Here is a 20,695-nt window from a genome sequence, read left to right as displayed (position 1 = left end):
CAGCGAAGGCAATAAATCCCCCCAGAAAAGGATGACATATGGCACTGCAAAACTATAATTGCAAATAGGGAGGAGATGAAGGGATATTATGTATATGATATCGTATGGGCATTTTTGTCAGGACTGGTTGGTGAGATAAAAGTTGGAAACGTAAGCAAATTAACTGTCATCCGAACACTTACCACCCCCGTTACTTCTGTGTAATCTTGCGGAAAATATAAATTAACCCCAGAGAAAACCGAAACAAGTAGTATATATCTTCCTTATGACAAATTAACGGAGTCCAATAAACGATACCCTTTGGTAGGCTACTGCGATCTGCAACATGCAGCTGTCGCGGGGGAGGGTGCTGCTGTGCATTCGGAGGGAGACGGTAGGAGAGGAAAGTTGGAAGATGACTCTCTTACCTTATAATCGCCGTGTCGCCCTGGCGGATGGTGATGTTGTCGGTGGCCCGCTGCATATCCACACTCCGGACGGGGAATCCTGTGGGTATAAGACACAGGAGTCTGAAAAAAGAAGCCTGCAATTGCCTCCAACACGATTTGCGCCCGACTTGCATTTTAAAAGCACAGGAGCGCGCTTTTAGGGAGCTCTAGATCCAAGGGTTAAAAAAGGGGGGGAGGAAGAGTAGTAGTTGTCCAGACTTCTCGGAAAACGCGGGATGCCTTTTATGTCCAAAGCAGTGCTGAACGGATGGGTGATACGTGTTTCCTTAAAGATCTTTGGGACGAAAACGTGCAATGTTGTCCAGTGATGCGTAATGCTCTCTGCGTAAAGGAACGGCACAGCCAGCAACTGCGATGGAGAGAGGCAGGCTTCCGATCAGAGTCCTCTCTCTCTCTCTCTCTCTCTCTCTCTCTCTCAGATTATCCAGCCGTCTGGCTGTGATGCTCCCCTTATTGGTTGTCAGGACAACAGCACCACCTGAGGTCCCTTTCAGTGATACACAACTAAGTGAGGACAGGAATACTAGCGAAAGAAGTAAAAACAAAAAAGGAATAAATAAACAAGTGTGCAGGAATATTCTGAGGAGCATTATATCCCTCTTGTATAATTGGATAAGATACCAAAAAGGAGACAACAACCAATAGTCCGGACCAGGTCCACATGTGATAATCTATACACAACTAGTCTATTGAATGCTCTTACCACCCTGGAGGGTAGGCCAAGCAGAAATGACAATTTATCAGTTCCAATCACTGCAGCATCATGTTATCATTAGTCTTCAAACAAACTATGCTCACAGGTATCCTGTTATTTAGAGCAGTGAGACTTTCTGTACTTAGTTATGATTTAGTAAGGGGGAGAATTACATACATTCAATATGCTGTTAGGTAGTAAGCAGTAAAACCTGTCCTAAAAAAAAAAAATGTCTGTACATTTTAGGATTTTCACATTGTAATCACATCAAGGACTCTTGAAACACTTTTTTTTTTTACACATAATATGCTTGAAATATTAGGTTCTCCTTATTCTGACCATGTTACATACTTCCCATTTACAGCTAAAATTAATTAAGTGGAAAAGGAGAGAGAAAAACAGTGCTAACACTCTGTTGACTATGAACAGGGCAAAGCTCAGCTGTGAATAGCTTAACCAGACATAATCATCTCTTGTCTAGACTGCCACGGGTGCCATTGCATGGTGCTGTAGCTCAGTAGGCAATTAAATTGACTTTCAACCTAAGAAGGGACCCAACGTTTGAAGGTGTGCACCTTTCCTTTTTAACAAAAATGTGAATGCAGAGTGAGCTTCTAATTTCACTTGCCAATCAAGCACCGGCTTAATAGGCCATGATCTAATGCTCATTCGACGATGTGCTTAATGAACTGCAGAGTAACAATTAAGGCAGTGCACTTAGCATTTTATTTGATTCAGAAAATACATTAATACTAATGTGAATCATTGTCATGCATTGCACGGTGCATTTTTGTTTTGCCTCTAGAGGTGTTTGGTTAATAATTTCAAATCAGACACATAACAAAGTTTTAATTCTAGTCAAGTACAGGACATGCTGAGGATATCATATATGACTTGAAAGTAGAATGATTAAATATGATGTTAACATTGCGTTAAGTTGCATGAACAACCAACCCCAACCCCTTATCTCTAAAGATAATGCAATTGTTCAGAGTGAACCAGTGCAAGGCAGTGTGTTTAAGCCTTATTTCCAGCATCAGCAGATTTTAAGCACCAGATCAGACATAAACCCCAATTTACAGCCCCCATGTAGCCTACTGTGACATGTCGGCTTTACAGCTACAGCTAGATCAGAGAAAAGATGTATGAAAATGAAATACAGTGACATAATTGATATGTGTGTTTGGATGTTAGTAAGGAACACTACAATCTTTTCAGGGAGTGATGGTTGCAGAGCTGCTCCCTACTTGGCCTTTAATAATCAGTGCCTGTTACCATTTCACCAAAGCTTCTGCAGGTTTTTGCTATCTTGGAGATTGTACAGTTTATGAAAGTGCATATGCATTAAGACCACTTAAAAAGGGACTACTGGGCTCAGAAAAGGAGAGAAGAGGCGCTCCTCTGCATACCGATTTATATAGGAATGGCTCCCATGTGGCTTTTAGCTATTTTTTTTAGTTTGAAATTCTCACCAGTCAGTCAGTGATCTGATAAATGTGGCGTGTAAATAAATATTGTGTGTAATTATTAGAAAACCTCCCTGTATGGCAGAGAGAGATGGAGGAGGGAAGGCCAGGGACACAGCAGCTTTAACCAGTTCCTAACAAAAGGCCAGTGATCTCTCGCTCTACCCCACACTAGAGAACACACACACACACACACACACACACACACACACACACACACACACAAACAAACTGAGTGCTGGAAGACAGAGAGGTTATTATCATGCAGGTGGGATGCTCTCAGTTAGTTGGTGTTGTGGTTTAGAAAGCAGAACTGGTCATACATTCTGCTGCAGTGTGCTAAAATAGAAATACATAATATACTGTAAGTAAATACAACAATAGTGTAACGTGTCCCATTCAGGGAACAGTGACATGTTAGCTGTTAACATTAAACAGTTCTCAACACCATCCACTTAAGATAGTTTACAGCCAAATAAACAGAAGATGACACACCCACTGAGGTAAAATTATTTTATTATAGAATTTGTTTCGCTGGCGATATATACAGCTCATTTGTCTATACTGTGTAATTCAGGAACAATGACAGGTGTGAGTTGTGTGACATGCCTACTTTTCTTTTACTGTACCACAGAGGATTTTTTTTTGTTTGATAATAGTGCTAATGCATAATATAGTGAGGATAAATACACAATAATTGGTATCTTCTATGACAAATAGGGCAGTCTGTGACAGATGAATGCTAAAACAATTACAGTATAAGGGGAATTAACTTATATGAAGGGAAAGTAGAACATGATCTATTATTCAACTCTGTATACTGTAGTTCAGAAGAAGGCGATAGCAAGGAATGCCCCAGGAAGCCATTTTATTGAAACACACCAGCGACAATATAACTAGAAATCATCTCTTTGCTTCTTCATGCTTGGCAACTGAGGCGATCACAATGCATCGTAAATTACGCTAATGTTAGCAATACGTGACTCTGCCTTTTGTAATTTTTTTCCACAAGGTCTGCATCAAAGGGCAGACACTATAAAGTGATTTTATTAATACATATTATGAGGTGCCCTGACTTTCTCCCCATCTCATTAGTCATAATAACTCCAGCAGAGTGACTCTGCATGGTTTTGCCAGTCAAGAAGGCAGAACTCAGAACAGCAGAAAGAAATAGAGATGTATGACTCTGATATAAAGTCAGAAAATCCACTCTTTTAACTGAATTCACACATACTGTTCCTAAGATGTTTGGTCAATTAACATTTTCAAATGTTACATAAACGCATCAGCGAATCAAGCCTTTAGTCTGTGACATAGCACCCGCCTTGTTGGTTCAGAGCCTGACTGACTCTTAATACTTTCCTGAATAGCCCTTTAGCTGAAATGAAGCAGGGACATAATTTGGTTGCATTACCCCACTATTGTTACAATTAGAATAATATTTAAAGGAACACGCCGACTTATTGGGAATTTAGCTTATTCACCGTAACCCCCAGAGTTAGAAAAGTCGATACATATCCTTCTCATCTCCGTGCGTGCTGTAATGCTGTCTGACAGCTCCAGCGGCATCAGCCCATCACAGAACCTGCAGGTGAATGGTTCCAGCAATCCTACTGCTCCGAATAAGTGACAAAATAACACCAACATGTTCCTATTTACATGTTGTGATTTTATAAGTCTGGCGTGTACCAAAACAACGTAACATGAGACACAGCCGTCTTCTAACTGTAAACAAACCGGGAACTATATTCTCAGGCGGAAGAATATAGTACTTGGGCGGAGTGATATGCTCGCAGCAAGCCTGTCTGAGAATATAGTTCCCGGTTTGTTTACTGTTAGAAGATGGCTGTGTCTCATGTTACGTTGTTTTTTGTACACGCTGTGACTCTACAAATCACATCATGTAAATAGGAACATGTTGGCGTTATTTTGTCACTTTTGTCACAATTCGGAGCAGTAGGCTAGTTGGAACCAGTTACCTGCAGGATCTGTGCTGGGCTAAGCTAATGCTGGAACCGTCAGGCAGCGTTACAGCACACATGGAGATGAGAAGGGTATGTATCGACTTGTCTTACTCTGGGGGTTACGGTGATTAAGCTAAATTCCCAATAAGTTGGCGTGTTCCTTTAATATTGTACACAAAATCTACAAGGACTGGTTCAAAATACTTTTTCTGTGGCAATTGTATAGCTAACAAGTATAACTAATGATTTCATAACACAGGCATTCCAGTTTCATGCTGTTTCGGATGTGATGGATGATGTATCCATCATCTGTGTACCATACTTAGGAACCATGCTGCTGGTGTTTGTCTCACAAAGTCGGCCCTTTGCGATTGAGGAACAACTATGTGATTTTGGAGAATGATGCCAGTAAGGCTGACTGTAGTCTTGCCTCCACCTTTGGGAGTCTTCTTCAATAAAGCAGCTGTAACCATACATTTCAAGAGTGACAATGGCTGCACATTGTTTTATAACACCATACCATGACCTGGATTTCATAAGTATTACCTGGATGCATCATCACTGCCAAGATTTCATCAGTTAATGTTTCTCACAGTTTTGTCATCCAGGCACTTGTTGTACTCTCATTTGAAAAGTTTTACAGAAAACATAGTGTGTTCATGTCAAGTCTTTCTTGATGGACTGTGTAGGCATTTCCATCAATTTTACACCAGATCAGTTTACTTATCATGGTTTGTTTTAGTCAGCCTATAAAAATAGTTGTACAACATCTTATGTGGCTTATGTATGCTGGCCAAGTTAAACCAAAATGTTTCTGAAACACTGCATTTTTGTTTTAGATTTTGGCTCATCTTTGAGGAACATTTATAATGTCACACACACCATCATGACCTGCACACACAAGCAAACAACGGAATTCATTAATAAATTAGGCTGATAGTAAATATATATAAAATATGGCATTTCACCTCGGCTGTTAAACTGCTGTCAAATATCACACTGAGTGTAAATCGCAGTGTCTCAAAGTCTGTTCACTTAATAATGTCCACAGATGGAAGTCACAGTAGGAGGAAACAACATGGAGGAGAAGAAATACTAAAATAATAACACAGTCTTAGCATGCACACAAACAACCCACAGTCAGTCATACAATTGACTTATTGTTGTATTTGGTATAGTGAGCAACGGGTTGTGCAAACATTTCAGAAACTTTGGCTGCTCACCATACTGCTATATCAAAGCCAAATGTTTCACTTCATTTGGTTGCAAACCCAATATTTTGGAACATGCAGCGTATTGTGCCAGTGTAAAGGTCAACATTAAACCTCACATCAGCAAAAGGAAAATGGAGTACAATCTACCAGCTGCCCGGCCACAGCAACAGAAGCATCTCTGCCTCAATTTGGTGCATTTCCTTGTTCAGATGGCCACTATTTTCACTCTTACAAAATGTTAAATAATTAATAGATTTTTCTGTTGGTATATATTGAGAAGTAATTTTGTCTTACTGAAATTAAGTTTCAATTCCATTTTGCTGACTCGTTGACCCTGGAGACACAAAGGGGAAAATACAATTTTATTTACTAGGGGCGGCTGCCAATCGGAAGGTTGGTGGTTCAATCCTTGGCCCTGCAGTCCCATGTCGAAGTGTCCTTGGGCAAGACACTGTACCCAGAGTTGCCCCCAATGCTGCGCATCGGAGTGTAAATGTGTGTCACTGATTATCTGATGAGCAGGTGGCACCTTTTACGGCAGCCTCGGCCATAGTTTATGAATGTGTGTGAATGGTGAATGGTTCCTGTACAATGTTAAAGCGCTTTGAGTAGTCGTTGAGACTAGAAAAGCGCTATAGAACAGTCCATTTACATTTATAAGAACAGTCCATTTAGTAAAATGCTCTGTTAGTTTGTCCACCTTCCAGTAATGAAGGCATAAACAAAAAAAAATATTACAAAATGACATTGTCCTTTACTTGCATTTTGTTCTGTAAGTCATTTTGATTAACTAAGTGTTCAATGTTGTGTGTTCCTAAATATTGTAATATTGTACATCACTTTGGATTTTGCAGTCTCCATCTTTGGGTCTCGGATCAATACTGATGTTGTATGAAACACAAACAATAGAAAAGTTTCAACAAGAGGAGGATCTATAATGGAATCCAGATTTTTCATCCACCTCCATTGTGCATCTAATATCTGCATGAAAACAAATTGCACTCGGTTCTGCTATAGAAGCTATAGAAGATCAATGAAGCAGGCTCGCCCCTCAGATTCCTCTTTTATTTTTTGTCTCCCCTTTCAAGCCAAATATGCTCTGTATCAAACTAGAATAGGCTGCATTAGCAAAACATGCCCCCCCACACAGACACTTACTGTAAGTGTGTGTGCATGTGTGTGTACAGGACAAAAACACTGTTTTCTTCTCTTCATAAAAAATGAGCGCATGCATAATTTCCCTGGCATTCCTATCAAAACCTGAGTCGTGGCAGGAAAATGCATGATACGCAGGAAAAAGGATACCAAGCAAAATACTCAGCAGTATACTGTATCACCACTAACGCACAAGAATACCCACACGCACGCCCACACACGCACACACACACACACACACACACACACACACACACATGCACACACACACACACACACACACACACACACACACACACACACACACACACACACACACACCTTGGCCTGAAGCCTCTTGCTCTCTTTCTCTCTGTCAGCAGAAAAATAAAATAATGTAAAACTTTGGCACAAAGCTTGGTACACTGTAGACAACGTGCTAAAGTGATAGTTCAAAGTTTAGAGGGAACATGTTGTGAACACTTCAGTGAATTTTAATCTGTATTCAATTTAACCGCAGATATTTTTGCTAAAAGCACCAACTTCCCAGCACACCAGCAGGGTGAAACAAGTGAATGAACAATCTCTGGCTTTATTCTACGCGGCAGGTGAATACTGCATTTATAATAACTTTTTGGCAAAAGATGAAAGTGACAAATAATCACCTATGGGTTTTCTTTCAAAGTTTTATTTTTCTCTGCTTTTGGTGAGATTAAAATCAGAGTAACTTACTCTGCATTCCCAAAGAAGCCTGTTTATACTGGCGTAACACTATGCAAAGACTGCCAACACCAACTTGCACAAGACAACACACACAAAACACAATTCAAAGGACACATTAAGTATAAAAAAGCACTCCAAAGCCACCTTTCAAGGCTCCTTTGCATAAATGCTTAACCTTGACAAAGTTTAAGCTGGCCTGTGAGTGGTTTTGTGTGTGACCAGATGTCTAATTGAACTGCAGTTCTGATGTTGTTATCTTGTGCAGACCTATGCTGTTTTATATGATTACTCAACTGCCTGTTGAAGAGTGATTTTCCTTCACCAGACGGTAGATTGTGTGTTATGTGTTCCCAAGATCTATAGGCCAAATTATACCTGTGCTGTGTAATATGATCATATCTAAATGATTGTATGTTATGTAAAATAAACAAAATGAGCATCTGTATCTCACAAACAGCAATGTGTAGGCTATTGTGTTTTCTATTTATTTTCCTCTTTCACTCAAACTTTTGATCAATATGTGCTTTGCCAAAATATTATTTCATTCTGCCTTACAAAAAGCAAGGACCACAAACTTGGATATGCAGAGGTAAAGCCAAACATTTCCTTAATGAGCATTTTTTTTCTCTTTTTGCTCTTTTGTCTTGTGTTTTTAAGACCATAAGGGACCTGGCTGTAATTGCAACTCTCCGAACAACAAAATGTTCCTGCGGTAAGCAGCATGATCAGCCCTGTCTCTTAAAAAATATGTTCCCAACACAATTGCATTACATTACGCTTTGAGGGAAATGTATTTTGTCCTGGATTACGTATGTCTCTGAGGTATCACAAACATGTCAAAGTCCACCAAAGTCCACCTAGAGAGGAGGTCGGTGTGGATGGATGGGTCAAACAAACAGGATTTTACATACGTAACTTAAATTAAGTAACATATTTCTATACATTTTCTAAACCAAACAAGTAGTTTAGTTGCCTAAACCTTAACAAGTAGTTTTGTTTTAATTCAAAATGTATCTACATGTTTAAAATAGCAACCGTTTCACATTGTGCGTCTGTTGCTGGAAATAAAACGCTAACCTTAAAACATAATTGAGAATGCAGTTTCGTTGTATGGAAGCATACATTTTTAGGAGACAGGGTTGGCATGGTCCATCATGCAACTTAAATTTTTGTTTGTTTCTTGCTCAGTGATAGCTTCTGACTTCGAGTTGGTTCATATCATTTATAATTGAAACACAAAATGCAATGGTCAGCAAAAATCTCTGAATAACATTCCTACTAGAGCATGAGGATTGCATTCATCTTAGACACATAATATACTGTAGATTTACAGTATGAAAAAGCACCGTAAGTCAAAAAGGATTAGCATAAAAACAGCATCATATTTTGATGTGAAAGGTATTTGTATCTCCTAGCTCAGCCTTTGACAGCGTCACCACTCCTATGCCATCATAAAAAGGTACAGCAATTGCATCTATGGGTCAACTGGTAATGCAAATGCCCCAGGGCTCCATGGTTAGGAAAGCCAATCATACTGTGAGTCACACCACATCTATACATTGCCAAACGTTTGACCTGACTTTCCTCAATCAAAAGAATTGCTTTGAGTTGGCCCTTGAGGGTCATCCCTCCTCTTGCGATTCAGTTCTATTTGAGAGTTCAGGCATAGAGAGGCTCCATGCTGAGGAGGATTGGCTTAGCCGCAGCAGTAATGTTGAAGGTGAAAACCTACGGGGTAATAAGATGAATTCCTTGCAGAAGTACAAGAATATGCAGTCTGATAGATCGAAGGACTTGTCCTTGTGAACACAAGGCATCTGTATGAGTCTATGTGAGAGTAAGTCCATGCTCTTCACTTAAGTTGTTGTTTCTCTGTATAACTCATCTGCTAAATTATGGGATGCCTTTCAAGAAGTGATGGATGACTAATTAAGACTTTCAAAGTATGAGCACACACCAAATGACTCTGAGGACTGTGTACATGAATTAAAAGCAATGGTGTGAAATTGCCTCATTCAAGCACAGATTTATTCTTTTAATTACATTTTGTAAATTTGAAGGGGTATTTCAGAGATTTTCCCCCCGCGACCCGACACCGGATAAGCGGACGAAGATGGATGGATGGATGGATGGATTTCAGAGATTTTGACACAAGCTCTTCAGAGTTACGTTATGGTTGTAATACTGCAATATAAAATACAGATTGTTTGGACAGCGTTATCCCACTGAGATGTTGGACATAAATGAACGGCAGTAGATGTGGCCAATTAACAAAAAACATTTGAACTAGAATGCTGCCAAAACATACAGTATACAATCTAGAAAGCCCCCATCAAGCAGAACTACACCAAAGCTGCACAATCCTTTTAATGTTTTTTTGTGGTAATAAAAAATAATTACATTATTTTACATCAAACCCTGCATGGCGATAGATATCCTGACCGTAATTAATTAAAATAATAATTGCATTTTTCAGGATCCTCCATGGTGAAGGTTAAAAACGATATGTAGGGCTGAAATAAGTTTTTCTATGCCAAAATTGTGAAGTGCTTTACATGTGATCTACATGGTGGCGCTATGTACACCAAAAACGGCCCAGTTCTTGCTTTGGCCTTAAAGGGGTGATAGAATGCAAAACTGATTTTACCTTGTCATAGTTGAATAACGACAGTTTTGTGGGTAAGTAGTACATACATAGAACCTCAAAATCACATTGACACATCCTTCCTCTGCAAATCTCACAATTTGAAACTGCCTCTAAAAACGGGCGAATCTCAACGAGCTCCTCCTCATTTGGCTCTAGTCTCTATATTTGTCACGCCCAAACATTTACATAGGCTACACCACTGATTTGAGGTCAGCTTAGTCTTCTGAATAGGTCGGGCAGATCTCATAAATTGTATACATTGTTCATCTGCTATTTTACCACTAAATTCACTTCTGAGACTTTTTTATGTGAGAAATCAACTATGTAGAAGTCAAATATGGACTGTTTTATGAAAATTGATGGCTAAACCAGCCTGCTGTGAGGTAGATAGAGCTCAGTCACAGCAGGCAGCCCACGGTGCTTGATACTTGCGCAAAGTCACCTTTTCTGGGTTAGTGGACTACCAAATGCCGCTGCCCTGACAGAGCTCCAGGGCCTCTAAAATTCATTAAATTGAAATTAGCTTTGTTAAGAATTGTGGGTAGCTGTGACATACATGTTGTGACAAAATTCATTCTGTAAATATACAACCGGCCGAAAGTGTAGCAACGATCTTTTCCCATAGGATTAAATGGGACACATAACCTAGCTTGCAGCTCCTCCTAAAGAGACCGCTCATGTTCACAAAAATGCCTTAAATTGAAATCGGACACCATTGTTAGCTTAATAAGACCTTGGGGTAGCTGTTATATAAGTGGCGTGACAAAATTCACACTGTAAATATACAAAAGTTATGCCGAAAGTGTAGCAACAATCTTTTCCCATAGGATTAAATGGGACACATAGCCTAGCTTGCAGCTCCTCCTAATGCCTGTTTTACAGTAACCGCAGCCGAGCTGGCGCGTGCATATGTGACGTCATGAAATCGCCGTGACTATTTATACCTGCGATGGTGGTCGCAACACTAGTTGCAGTCTTCTCCTGAACACCGGTGGCGCTAATGAGCAAAGGCTACTGATGTTGCTCTTTCTACTGGCTAGAAAAAAAAGAAAAAGGTAAACAACGGCAGAACTGGCAGCAGCATTGCCGTCAATGCTTTAATTTGATTCAATGACCTACTTCGTCCGGTCGAGCCTTTTATTCACCATAAAAGCCGTCCGGCCAATTTTTACGTTAATCTTGATCGCTATAGCTACGCGAGTACTTTCGATAGAAAAAACCCCGACCCAAATCAGTGCAGGTAACACGGAGAAGCTGCAGCTACGTACTACAAGCGTCCCCTGAGCTAAAACGGCAGTGCTCGGGGCAAGTTTTAGAGTGCCTTTGTGCCTCTTAACAGACACAAAATGCAATTAATATGTCTGTGCCACAAGAACAGGGCCCTTACGTGTCAACAAGATGCGTTTTCAACTCAGACATTGTTTAAATTCACCTACCCTGGTCCCTGTCTCGATCCTGCCAGTAGCTAGCTTGCCCTGCTAGCTGATAGCCGTTAGCTGCTAGCTGCCGTTTGGTGAGTGTATTCAGACAGGCTTCTGTGATAATCATCCCAAAAACAATCCACGGAGCGGTGGTGGTGTGGCTATGTCCTCCAGAGGACAGGTCATATCACGTCTTGAAGTGTATTCCCCTAAAAAAAAAAAAAAACAATAGTGCTGTAGTAGCTGTTAGCTGCTAGCTGCCCTCCGGTGAGTGTGTACAGCCAGATAGCTGTTAGCCGTTAGCTGCTAGCTGCCGTCCGGAGAGTGTATTCAGCCAGGCATCTGTGATAATCATCCCAATAAAAATCCACGGGCGCCCGGTGGTGTGGCTATGTCCCCAGTTACTGAAGGCTACCTTTAGCTTGTGCTTGGAGCAGCAAGTTCATCTGCCTGTTTCCCCTCTGTCTGTCAGTCTCGTTCTTTTCAACTCTTGAGGCTAGTTCTTCGTCTGTATACTCTGGTTCGAATAAATAAGGATGACCATCAAACATAAAAGGCTCTTCCGTGTGTTGCATATCTGCTATATTCTTCATACTCCAAGCTTCTTCCGTTATAAACAACTCCGCTTTTCACTCTTCACACACTACGCTCCAATCTGCAAATTACTGTTTACCTTTTTCTGCTACAACTGAATTCCCAGGAGACCGCGCGATGCAACAGCTAGGCTTCAGTAACGCTATTACTGTGCAAGCCACAGACATCGTTTATCCCGTTTCCATGTAGTTACATAGGATAGTCACTGATATGGTCATAACCACTACAGTGCTCAATTACCTATTTTGAGGGGGAAATAATCTAAACCTTTCGCTGCAAAGGCATGATCTGTCCTATGCAGGACATCCACCAACCCACCGGGCGCTCCGTGGATTTTTATTGGGATGATTAGCACAGATGCCTGGCTGAATACACTCTCCGGACGGCAGCTAGCAGCTAACGGCTAACAGCTATCTGGCTGTACACACTCACGGAGGGCAGCTAGCAGCTAACAGCTACTACCGCACTATTGTTTTTTTAGGGGAATACACTTCAAGACATGACATGACCTGTCCTCTGGAGGACATAGCCACACCACCACCGCTCCGTGGATTGTTTTTGGGATGATTATCACAGAAGCCTGTCGGAATACACTCACCAAACGGCAGCTAGCAGCTAACGGCTATCAGCTAGCAGGGCAAGCTAGCTACTGGCAGGATCGAGACAGGGACCAGGGTAGGTGAATTTAAACAATGTCTGAGTTGAAAACGCATCTTGTTGACACGTAAGGGCCCTGTTCTTGTGGCACAGACATATTAATTGCATTTTGTGTCTGTTAAGAGACACAAAGGCACTCTAAAACATGCCCCGAGCACTGCCGTTTTAGCTCAGGGGACGCTTGTAGTACGTAGCTGCAGCTTCTCAGTGTTACCTGCACTGATTCGGGTCGGGTTTTTTTCTATCGAAAGTACTCGCGTAGCTATAGCGATCAAGATTAACGTAAAAATTGGCCGGAATTCTCCTTTAACCCAGTAAGTTTACCAGAGAGACTTGCAGTCACTCTGAGAGTCCTGGCATCCGGTTGTCGGCGAACTCATTCAGGCCTCCTGTTTCCACTTTGTCGCGCGCCGCTGAAAAAAAAAAAGCTGTTCGCAACCTCGGCTCACGCGGCATAAATCGGACGCGCCGGCCGGATACTACATCATTTTGACGTCACGATGTCGCGCGCCGCCTTGGATGCGTCTAGTATATAACGGCTTTAAAGAGACCGCTCATGTTCACAAAAATGTCAAAAATGCATTAAATTGAAATCGGACACCATTGTTAGCTTAATAAGACCTTGGGGTAGTTGTTATATAAGTGGCGTGACGAAATTCAAACTGTAAATATACTCTAACTATGCTGGCAGCTGGCCAGCTCCGGAGCTCCGCGGAGCCCCGAGTCCCGGTTGTCCAGAAACTGAGAAACGGTGACTTTCACTGGGTATAGAGGTTGCCGCTTTCTCGTCAGACTGTGTGGAGCTCCTGAAGTCCGACACTTCTTACCAAATTTGCAATTAGCCATCAATTTTCGTAAAACAGCCCAATCAGCTCAAACCAATCAGTGCACAGCTCAACTAAATATTCATGAGCATACCATATTTAGAAGAAAAGCTCTTGTTACAAATAGGGCTATATTCACAGGGTAGTTAAGGACCAATAAAATAGCATTGGAGCAATATTCAGCCAAACCAATGTTACATACCTTATTAGGAGACCTTAAGGAAACAGTGTAAAATACCCCAGATAATCATTCTATCACCCCTTTAACCTAACTTTGGCAATAACTAACTTTATATTACAGTAGTTTACAATATACTTTGAAGTTTGTTTGAGATTCCTTTGTTTTTTTTGTTTTGCAGTGTAACTAACAGACACAGACAAACAAGACCCAATATAAAACCTACTTAGCAACTTCCAACATCTCAGTGTATTTATAGCACTAGAATCTCAGACTCAGAGTTACATTTATGTAATTTCAGATGGTCATATTTAACATGTTTATCTTCCATCACTGAGTGTATTTTTTCAACACAACCTCATACCAAAATGACATATATGACCGTTCCATTTACGCACGGTGGGCATTTTTAACATGTGACCATGACACATGACCGCGGTGCTGGTTTTAATCATGTGACCAATCTATTTAATGCCAAGGCCGATATTTTAAACACATAGTTAACATTGTGAAGTGGAACCTGTTAAGTTTAGGCAACAAACATACTTAGGGTTATGAAATCATCAGGGATTGGCTTAAAAATGTAGGTAAAACAACTAAAATAAGGACATAACTGCGCAGGCTGTTCTCATTAACCATTCATACAAAAAGCTACCTAAAGTAAGACACTGTAATTTGTAAGCATTCCACGTATTTTTCGCTGTATCCTCCACAGTGACTGCCACTGTATAAAAACGCTGTGGACCGCGTAGGGATGAGGTTTGGATGGATGGGTCGGAGTGGAGTTCGCTTCCTGGGGAAAACAAGACTTTCACACAGGAAATGCATGTTCCTTGGGAGTGTTTTAATCCAAATCAAAATCTTTTTCCTAAACTTAACTAGTCGTTTTTGTGCCTAAACTTGAATGTTGTCGCCACATGACGCTCAGTTTTTGTCGCATAAACTTAACTGTAATGTCTGCCGAAACCGGCAGCTCACAGTGCCCTTTACCTGGTCACCTATCGGGTAAACTAGCAACTGCCACTGATACAGTGACATAGCACAGAGCTCTGTAGCCGCCTACCAGTAACCTATTGTTGGGTAAACTCAACGGCCACTGATTCGACAACATCTCAGGGAGCTGACATGTGACCAGCCGGCGGCCGCCTATTTTCATAAGATATCACACGTAACGCTGTGCATAAATTTTTGTACCACCACAACCTGTATCCTTATGTGGAATTTGCCGTTCTTATACTTTGTCACCTCAATTCCTCATTTGCTCCTGCATTGCCAAATAACAGCAAATGTGAATAGGGGTCGTTATGAGTTTCTTGCACAATGGGCGTTTTCTGGGTGACGACGGTCTGAAATTACAGTATATATACTGTAACGGTGTTCTTACAGGTCTTTCTAAAAAATCAGTCAGACAGCTACAGCTGATTCAAAATGCAGCTGCTCGAGTCCTCACTAACACAAGGAAAGTGGGTCATATTACTCCAATTTTAAAGTCTCTACATTGGCTCCCTATACCCCAAAGAATAGACTTCAAAATTCTTCTTCTGGTTTATAAGTTGATAAATGGTTTAGGGCCAAATTACCTATTGAATCTACTTGTGAACTATGAACTGCAGAGGCCTCTAAGATCATCAGGGACAGGTTTGCTTGCTATCCCCAGAATCAGAACAAAAAAGGGGGAAGCAGCATTCAGTTTCTATGCACCACGCATCGGGAATGAACTTCCGGTGAACTCGTTTCTTTTTGATACTGCTTATGTTTAATTCTTTGTACTGCACTGTATTGGGAATTTTATTCTTTTATTTTTGTATTTAATCTGTTTTTAATTGGTTTTTTTTGTATGAATTGTTTTAATTCTGTATTAACTATTTTTAATTTTGTATTGAACTTCTAACTATGTTTTAATGTTTTATGTAAAGCACATTGAGTTGCACCCCTGCTGAAATGTGCTATACAAATAAAATTGCCTTGCCTATATTGCGCAAATATGAATGCATTCCTAGCAGATCCTGTAATTCAGCTGTATTTGCCTGGAGTCTAAATTAAATACAGATCATCTGAAACAAAAAGCTGCATAAAAATCCAGCGCCCTTGTGTCCCCTTCATATATTCCTGAAGCATGTACATGTAACCCACTCTTGGTAAGAACACCTTGCTCTAGGTTTGGGGAGCTGAGTTAGAGTGCAATAACCATAACAACACAAAAGAGGTGTAATTTAACTGCAACTTTAGTAGATGAATTGCAAAGAAATCTACATTACATTTACTACGTGAACAACAATAAACAGGCCCTTTAAACAAAATAAAATTGTCCTTGTATGGAGTTCTCCAAAATGTCTATCCAGCTCAATGTCTGATGAGTAGTGTTTCTGGAGTTCCAGTCTAATGGAAGTTAAATCAGTCAAAAGTCATGAGTCAAAGTTCAAAGTGCAATATTGTCTATGTATATCTGCTGCGGGTACCAATCTGGGAAACTGGCACACTCCTACAACATGCTAGATATTTCATCCAGCAGTTTCAATAGCGATGGAGATCCAATTTCCTGGAAATCGCACAGGGTGGCTCGCCTACTGGGTCAGTGGTTTTCCTCGTTGAATCTCAGTAGTCACAAAAGACCTGACCGAGGCACAAAGTGCAGCATTCTGAGATGAAACCGGTACTTCTTGCTGTTTCACGACATTTATTTAATAACTACACAATGCCAATAATCTTTACAGCGTCTCCCTAAGTAGTTTTCAACCTCTACAAAACCTTGTTTCGTAGGGTGCACGTTTTCAACTGAAGACTTTAGCTTGGAGAAGAAACTTCCACCGGACTCTTTTTTTCTGCTTCCTCAGAATGCATTGTAAAACTTCCGGTTAAACCGACAGATGCAAAAAAAAATGGTTAAAAAAGTAAAAAAAAGAGTGATTTATTTCAAACTTATCCCACCTAGTAGTGACGGAATAAACATTAACTTCAATCTACATAAATAATTCAGTAGTTTATCACTTTTATTTCGATTATTATTTTAACCCAGTTTTCAACAGGTTACATACATAAACCCTGAAATGTTCCTTGGTAACTCCATGTTCATGACATGAACATATTCAAAGTGCAAATCTCCGTAAAGTATAGTTTCCTTTTATAGGAACCCCCTGCTGAGACTGATTTATGTATCGATCCGAGCAGCCAGAAGCACAGCTTAGGAAATGCAAACTGATGTGCTTCTTATATAGCTAAGCTGTTTCTTCAAAGGAGGGGAATCAAACAAGTAGGTCAAATACCTGCCAGATCAGATTGTTGTCTTTTTTTAGTCTGCACGTACATTGCAGTCATTTACTGATAATGGTGCCTATGGCAAGAAACAGTGTGAAAAATGTTTTAATAATTTATTGTCAAATCATTAACAACTGTTATGTGGCAAAGATAAATGTCTGATGTGAGAAAACACAATCCTATTTCTACCAACCTCCAAAGATGTAACATGTCGTGGATGCAAACACAGCAAGCATCTTCTTACAGCATTGTTATTTTTTTGCCAAGTTGTTACAGTGCAGCAGCGCCATTAGAAGCAAAAAGGCTAACTAAAATTGCATGTGATTGGCAGTTGGAAAGGCTGAATGTCTGTGCTGAGAAGGATTTAACCCATGAGTAAGTGGGTAAAATTGCTGAACATCCACAAAAGAATTTCTCTATAAGCTTTACCAAAATCACCAATGTAAAAAGGCCTTTAGGAAGAGAGTAAAAACACCCACATACTTGCACAAATCTAAATTGTTCTTTTCCTTAGCAGTCTGGTGTGCCTCCATATCTTATATCGCTCTCTCTCTCCCCCCCCCCCCCCCACTCAAGTTTTGCTCTATCCTTTTTCTCTTGCTGCCTCTGTGTTTCTCACTCTACCAGAGATGAATAATATAGACCCTCCCATTGTTTTGTATAAACAGACTGATTCCCTGGATGAGATTCTCTCTGAGGACTGGAGAGCCACAGGCCTATCTTCAGGCCCTCCCCTCTAATCTGCATTCTCCCTCTGTTCTCTTAATTAGGAGGCCATGGACAAGAAGGCACAGTAATTGCAGGCAGTTGTTGGAGATTTCTCATTTTAGTCCTCCCTTGTGACACACTTTTCTCCCCAAGTCAAATTTATCTTAGTCATCTTAGTCTTTTTTCCTTACGCGTTCATCGTCTTCATCATCATCATAAACACGTTTTATCTGCATAGTTTATAGTTTATAGAAACAGAAGCAATGAAGGGAGGCTAAAGGGCAGAGTAAATAATTAAGGGAGACAGAATTGCCACAAGCCACAAAAGTCAATAACAACCCAACATAAAAGCTTGAATGACCCATTGCTTATTAGGTGTTAAAGGGAAACTTCAGGGGCTTAATTTAATAATAGCCTTATTTCATATCTAATAATATTGTCTAAACAAGAATCTGCTCTCTAAACCTCCCCTGACAGAAATTAATCTATCTCTCTCTCTCTCTCTCTCTCTCTCTCTCTCTCTCTCTCTCTCTCTCTCTCTCTCTCTCGGGTGAATTACAGGGTAAATGTGTACAGCAAAGGAATGACGAGCCTGGGGCCTCTGGGTACAGCACCATACAGCACCCAAGGGATCTTCACCACCTTCATGTATAAGCTATGACATAGCTTGTAATCCAAGAAGCTAAAACAGTACTCTCTTGTGTGTTTACATTCAGCGTTAGCACAGTCAAATTTGTGCACGCACACATTCTTGGTCAATTAATATGTACATTCCAGAAATTTGGCAAAAGAAAATGCGAATGAAGTATGAAAAACATGATGGAAATATGGCATTTATGTCTGTTTTATGTAATATTTGAGGAACGTTACAGGCATCAGTGTGAACATGATGTTTTTGTATGTTGCCATTTTTTGCCCCTTTAGTGGAGCATAAGCTTCAGTGGACGTTTAAGTTACACCCAAGCCTTTTCCATTGCACTTTCATACATTCTGCTTTTATAGATCCTTTCCACCTCAACCAAGCATAAAAACTATTTTGTGACTTTTTCAGACAGGTTTTTATGCACAAATTTCAGTCTAAATGCCAGGGGCACAGTTGTCTATATCTACATTGTTTTTGATTTATTAACATGTTTAATAGTAAAGCATGAGGTTGGAAAGAGAAGTAGTACTAATAGTCTTGTAGATGTAACTAATCCATAGCTGATAAAGATCCAAACACTGAGTTCTGTTCCAATTCAGAGTCTGCATCCTTCACATTTTTTTCACTGATTTGGTCGACAAGGCAGTTTTCCTACAGCGGCTCTACCCTGTACAAGTAAGGTAAAGGTAAAGGTACTTTATTTGTCACATACACGTACATGTAGCGAAATTCATTGCCAAGTAATGTGGCCTTTAGTCAAGATCTGGAGGACACAATCAGTTTGTCATTTGTTGCCTTCAATAACCAAAAATCCAAAATGCACATGTTTGTTTAAAGTGTTGTCCAACCACAAATCCAACCTTTTAGTATCAAATATCCACTATCTGCAGGTTTAAAAGGCTGACACAAAGAACAGCAGCTGTGGTTAACTTGAATGGTGGTGGTTTCATAAAGTTTTCAGTTTCAAAAACATCCAAAGAAACCTTGCAAACCACTCCAGCAGAGTAATCTCATAGTCCCTCGTGTGTGCTCTGTATTTTCAAAACAGCCATGGATTTGCTTAAATTAGGCTAAATACATAGAAATGACAGAATCACCAAAAGTAGGGATTGAACTTGGTATTATATATTATTTAGTACCTTAGGTAAGATTTTTTTTTTTTATACACTTTACACTATGAATTTGTAATGGGTTTATGAGTAGCTAGTGCAACCCATACCTAATTACTTAGACAAACTAAAATAAATTACTGAAACAGAAGCAATTCATGCTTAAACACATGTCCATCATTGTAGATAAAAGTACAAATAACATGGAAATAGCCTGCAAGAATGCTACATAATACAGGACCACACTTGTATTTCATTTTTTTTTTTAAATGGGTGACAAGTTTTTATTTAAAATTTTAAATCCCTATATATTTACCTTTTTTTCTGTATGTGTTCAACTCCAAAGTCTCATTCTTCAACCAGAGCCTTGAAGGCAGCATACTGCTCACTTATTTGGTTCACATTTTCACAAATTTATACAGAACACTGTCAGCTTAGCATTCATTGTGAAGAGCAGAACGTACCAAATTTAAAAGTGGGGAGTTGAGATGAGGAATGTGACAAATTTATGACCCCTATATGCGCATACACACACGCATGCACGCACGCACGCACGCACGCACGCACGCACGCACGCACATAAATTAAGGAATCAGCCAACCAGTCAACAGCAGAAGTACAAAACAGCATGGAGTTGTTTTTCACTTTTCATATATCAGTGCTGACGAGCCCACCGGGCAACCGCCCACTGTTCCAGTTGGCCAGTCAGCCCCTGGTGCCTGATTACTGCTGTTATTTGTCATAAATATAGATGACAAAAATAACACTTCCTATGGTTCATTCTCCTATCTGCTTTCTCAACTCTCACTATTTGTCAAATAATGCAGTTTCAAGGTGGCCCATTCGACCGAGACACCCAGCTCTCTGCTGAATCCTGACCTCCACGCTGATGCTTATCATCTCATCTGTCTGACTGAACTAGGTAACATGAAGAGCAAATACGTCCCTCACACAGTGGTGGAAAGTAAATGAGTACATTTACTAAAGTATTGCACATAAATACATCCATTTAATG

At 40.2% G+C, this 20,695-nt stretch overlaps 1 protein-coding gene and 1 long non-coding RNA gene across 2 annotated transcripts in view; one reads left to right on the top strand and one right to left on the bottom strand.

Moving 5' to 3' along the window:
- lsamp (limbic system associated membrane protein) overlaps nucleotides 1–825 on the bottom strand; it is a 208,495-nt gene extending 207,670 nt beyond the window's left edge. Inside the window, exon 1 of the mRNA XM_028574484.1 lies at nucleotides 408–825. Within this exon, the coding sequence (XP_028430285.1) occupies nucleotides 408–562 (155 nt within the window). The 5' untranslated portion in view covers nucleotides 563–825. The remainder of the gene's footprint in view (nucleotides 1–407) is intronic.
- A 10,427-nt stretch (nucleotides 826–11,252) lies between these two features.
- On the top strand, nucleotides 11,253–18,818 carry LOC114553251 (uncharacterized). The gene is made up of 2 exons (XR_003692273.1): nucleotides 11,253–11,346; nucleotides 18,490–18,818. It is a non-coding gene; the product is annotated as an uncharacterized LOC114553251 (long non-coding RNA).
- Nucleotides 18,819–20,695: the final 1,877 nt, after the last annotated feature.

This window comes from Perca flavescens, chromosome 3 (genome assembly GCF_004354835.1).
Source record: "Perca flavescens isolate YP-PL-M2 chromosome 3, PFLA_1.0, whole genome shotgun sequence".
Lineage (NCBI taxonomy): Eukaryota > Metazoa > Chordata > Actinopteri > Perciformes > Percidae > Perca > Perca flavescens.
The sequence above is the reverse complement of the archived record's forward strand: the minus strand, read 5'-3'. Positions and strand labels throughout refer to the sequence as shown.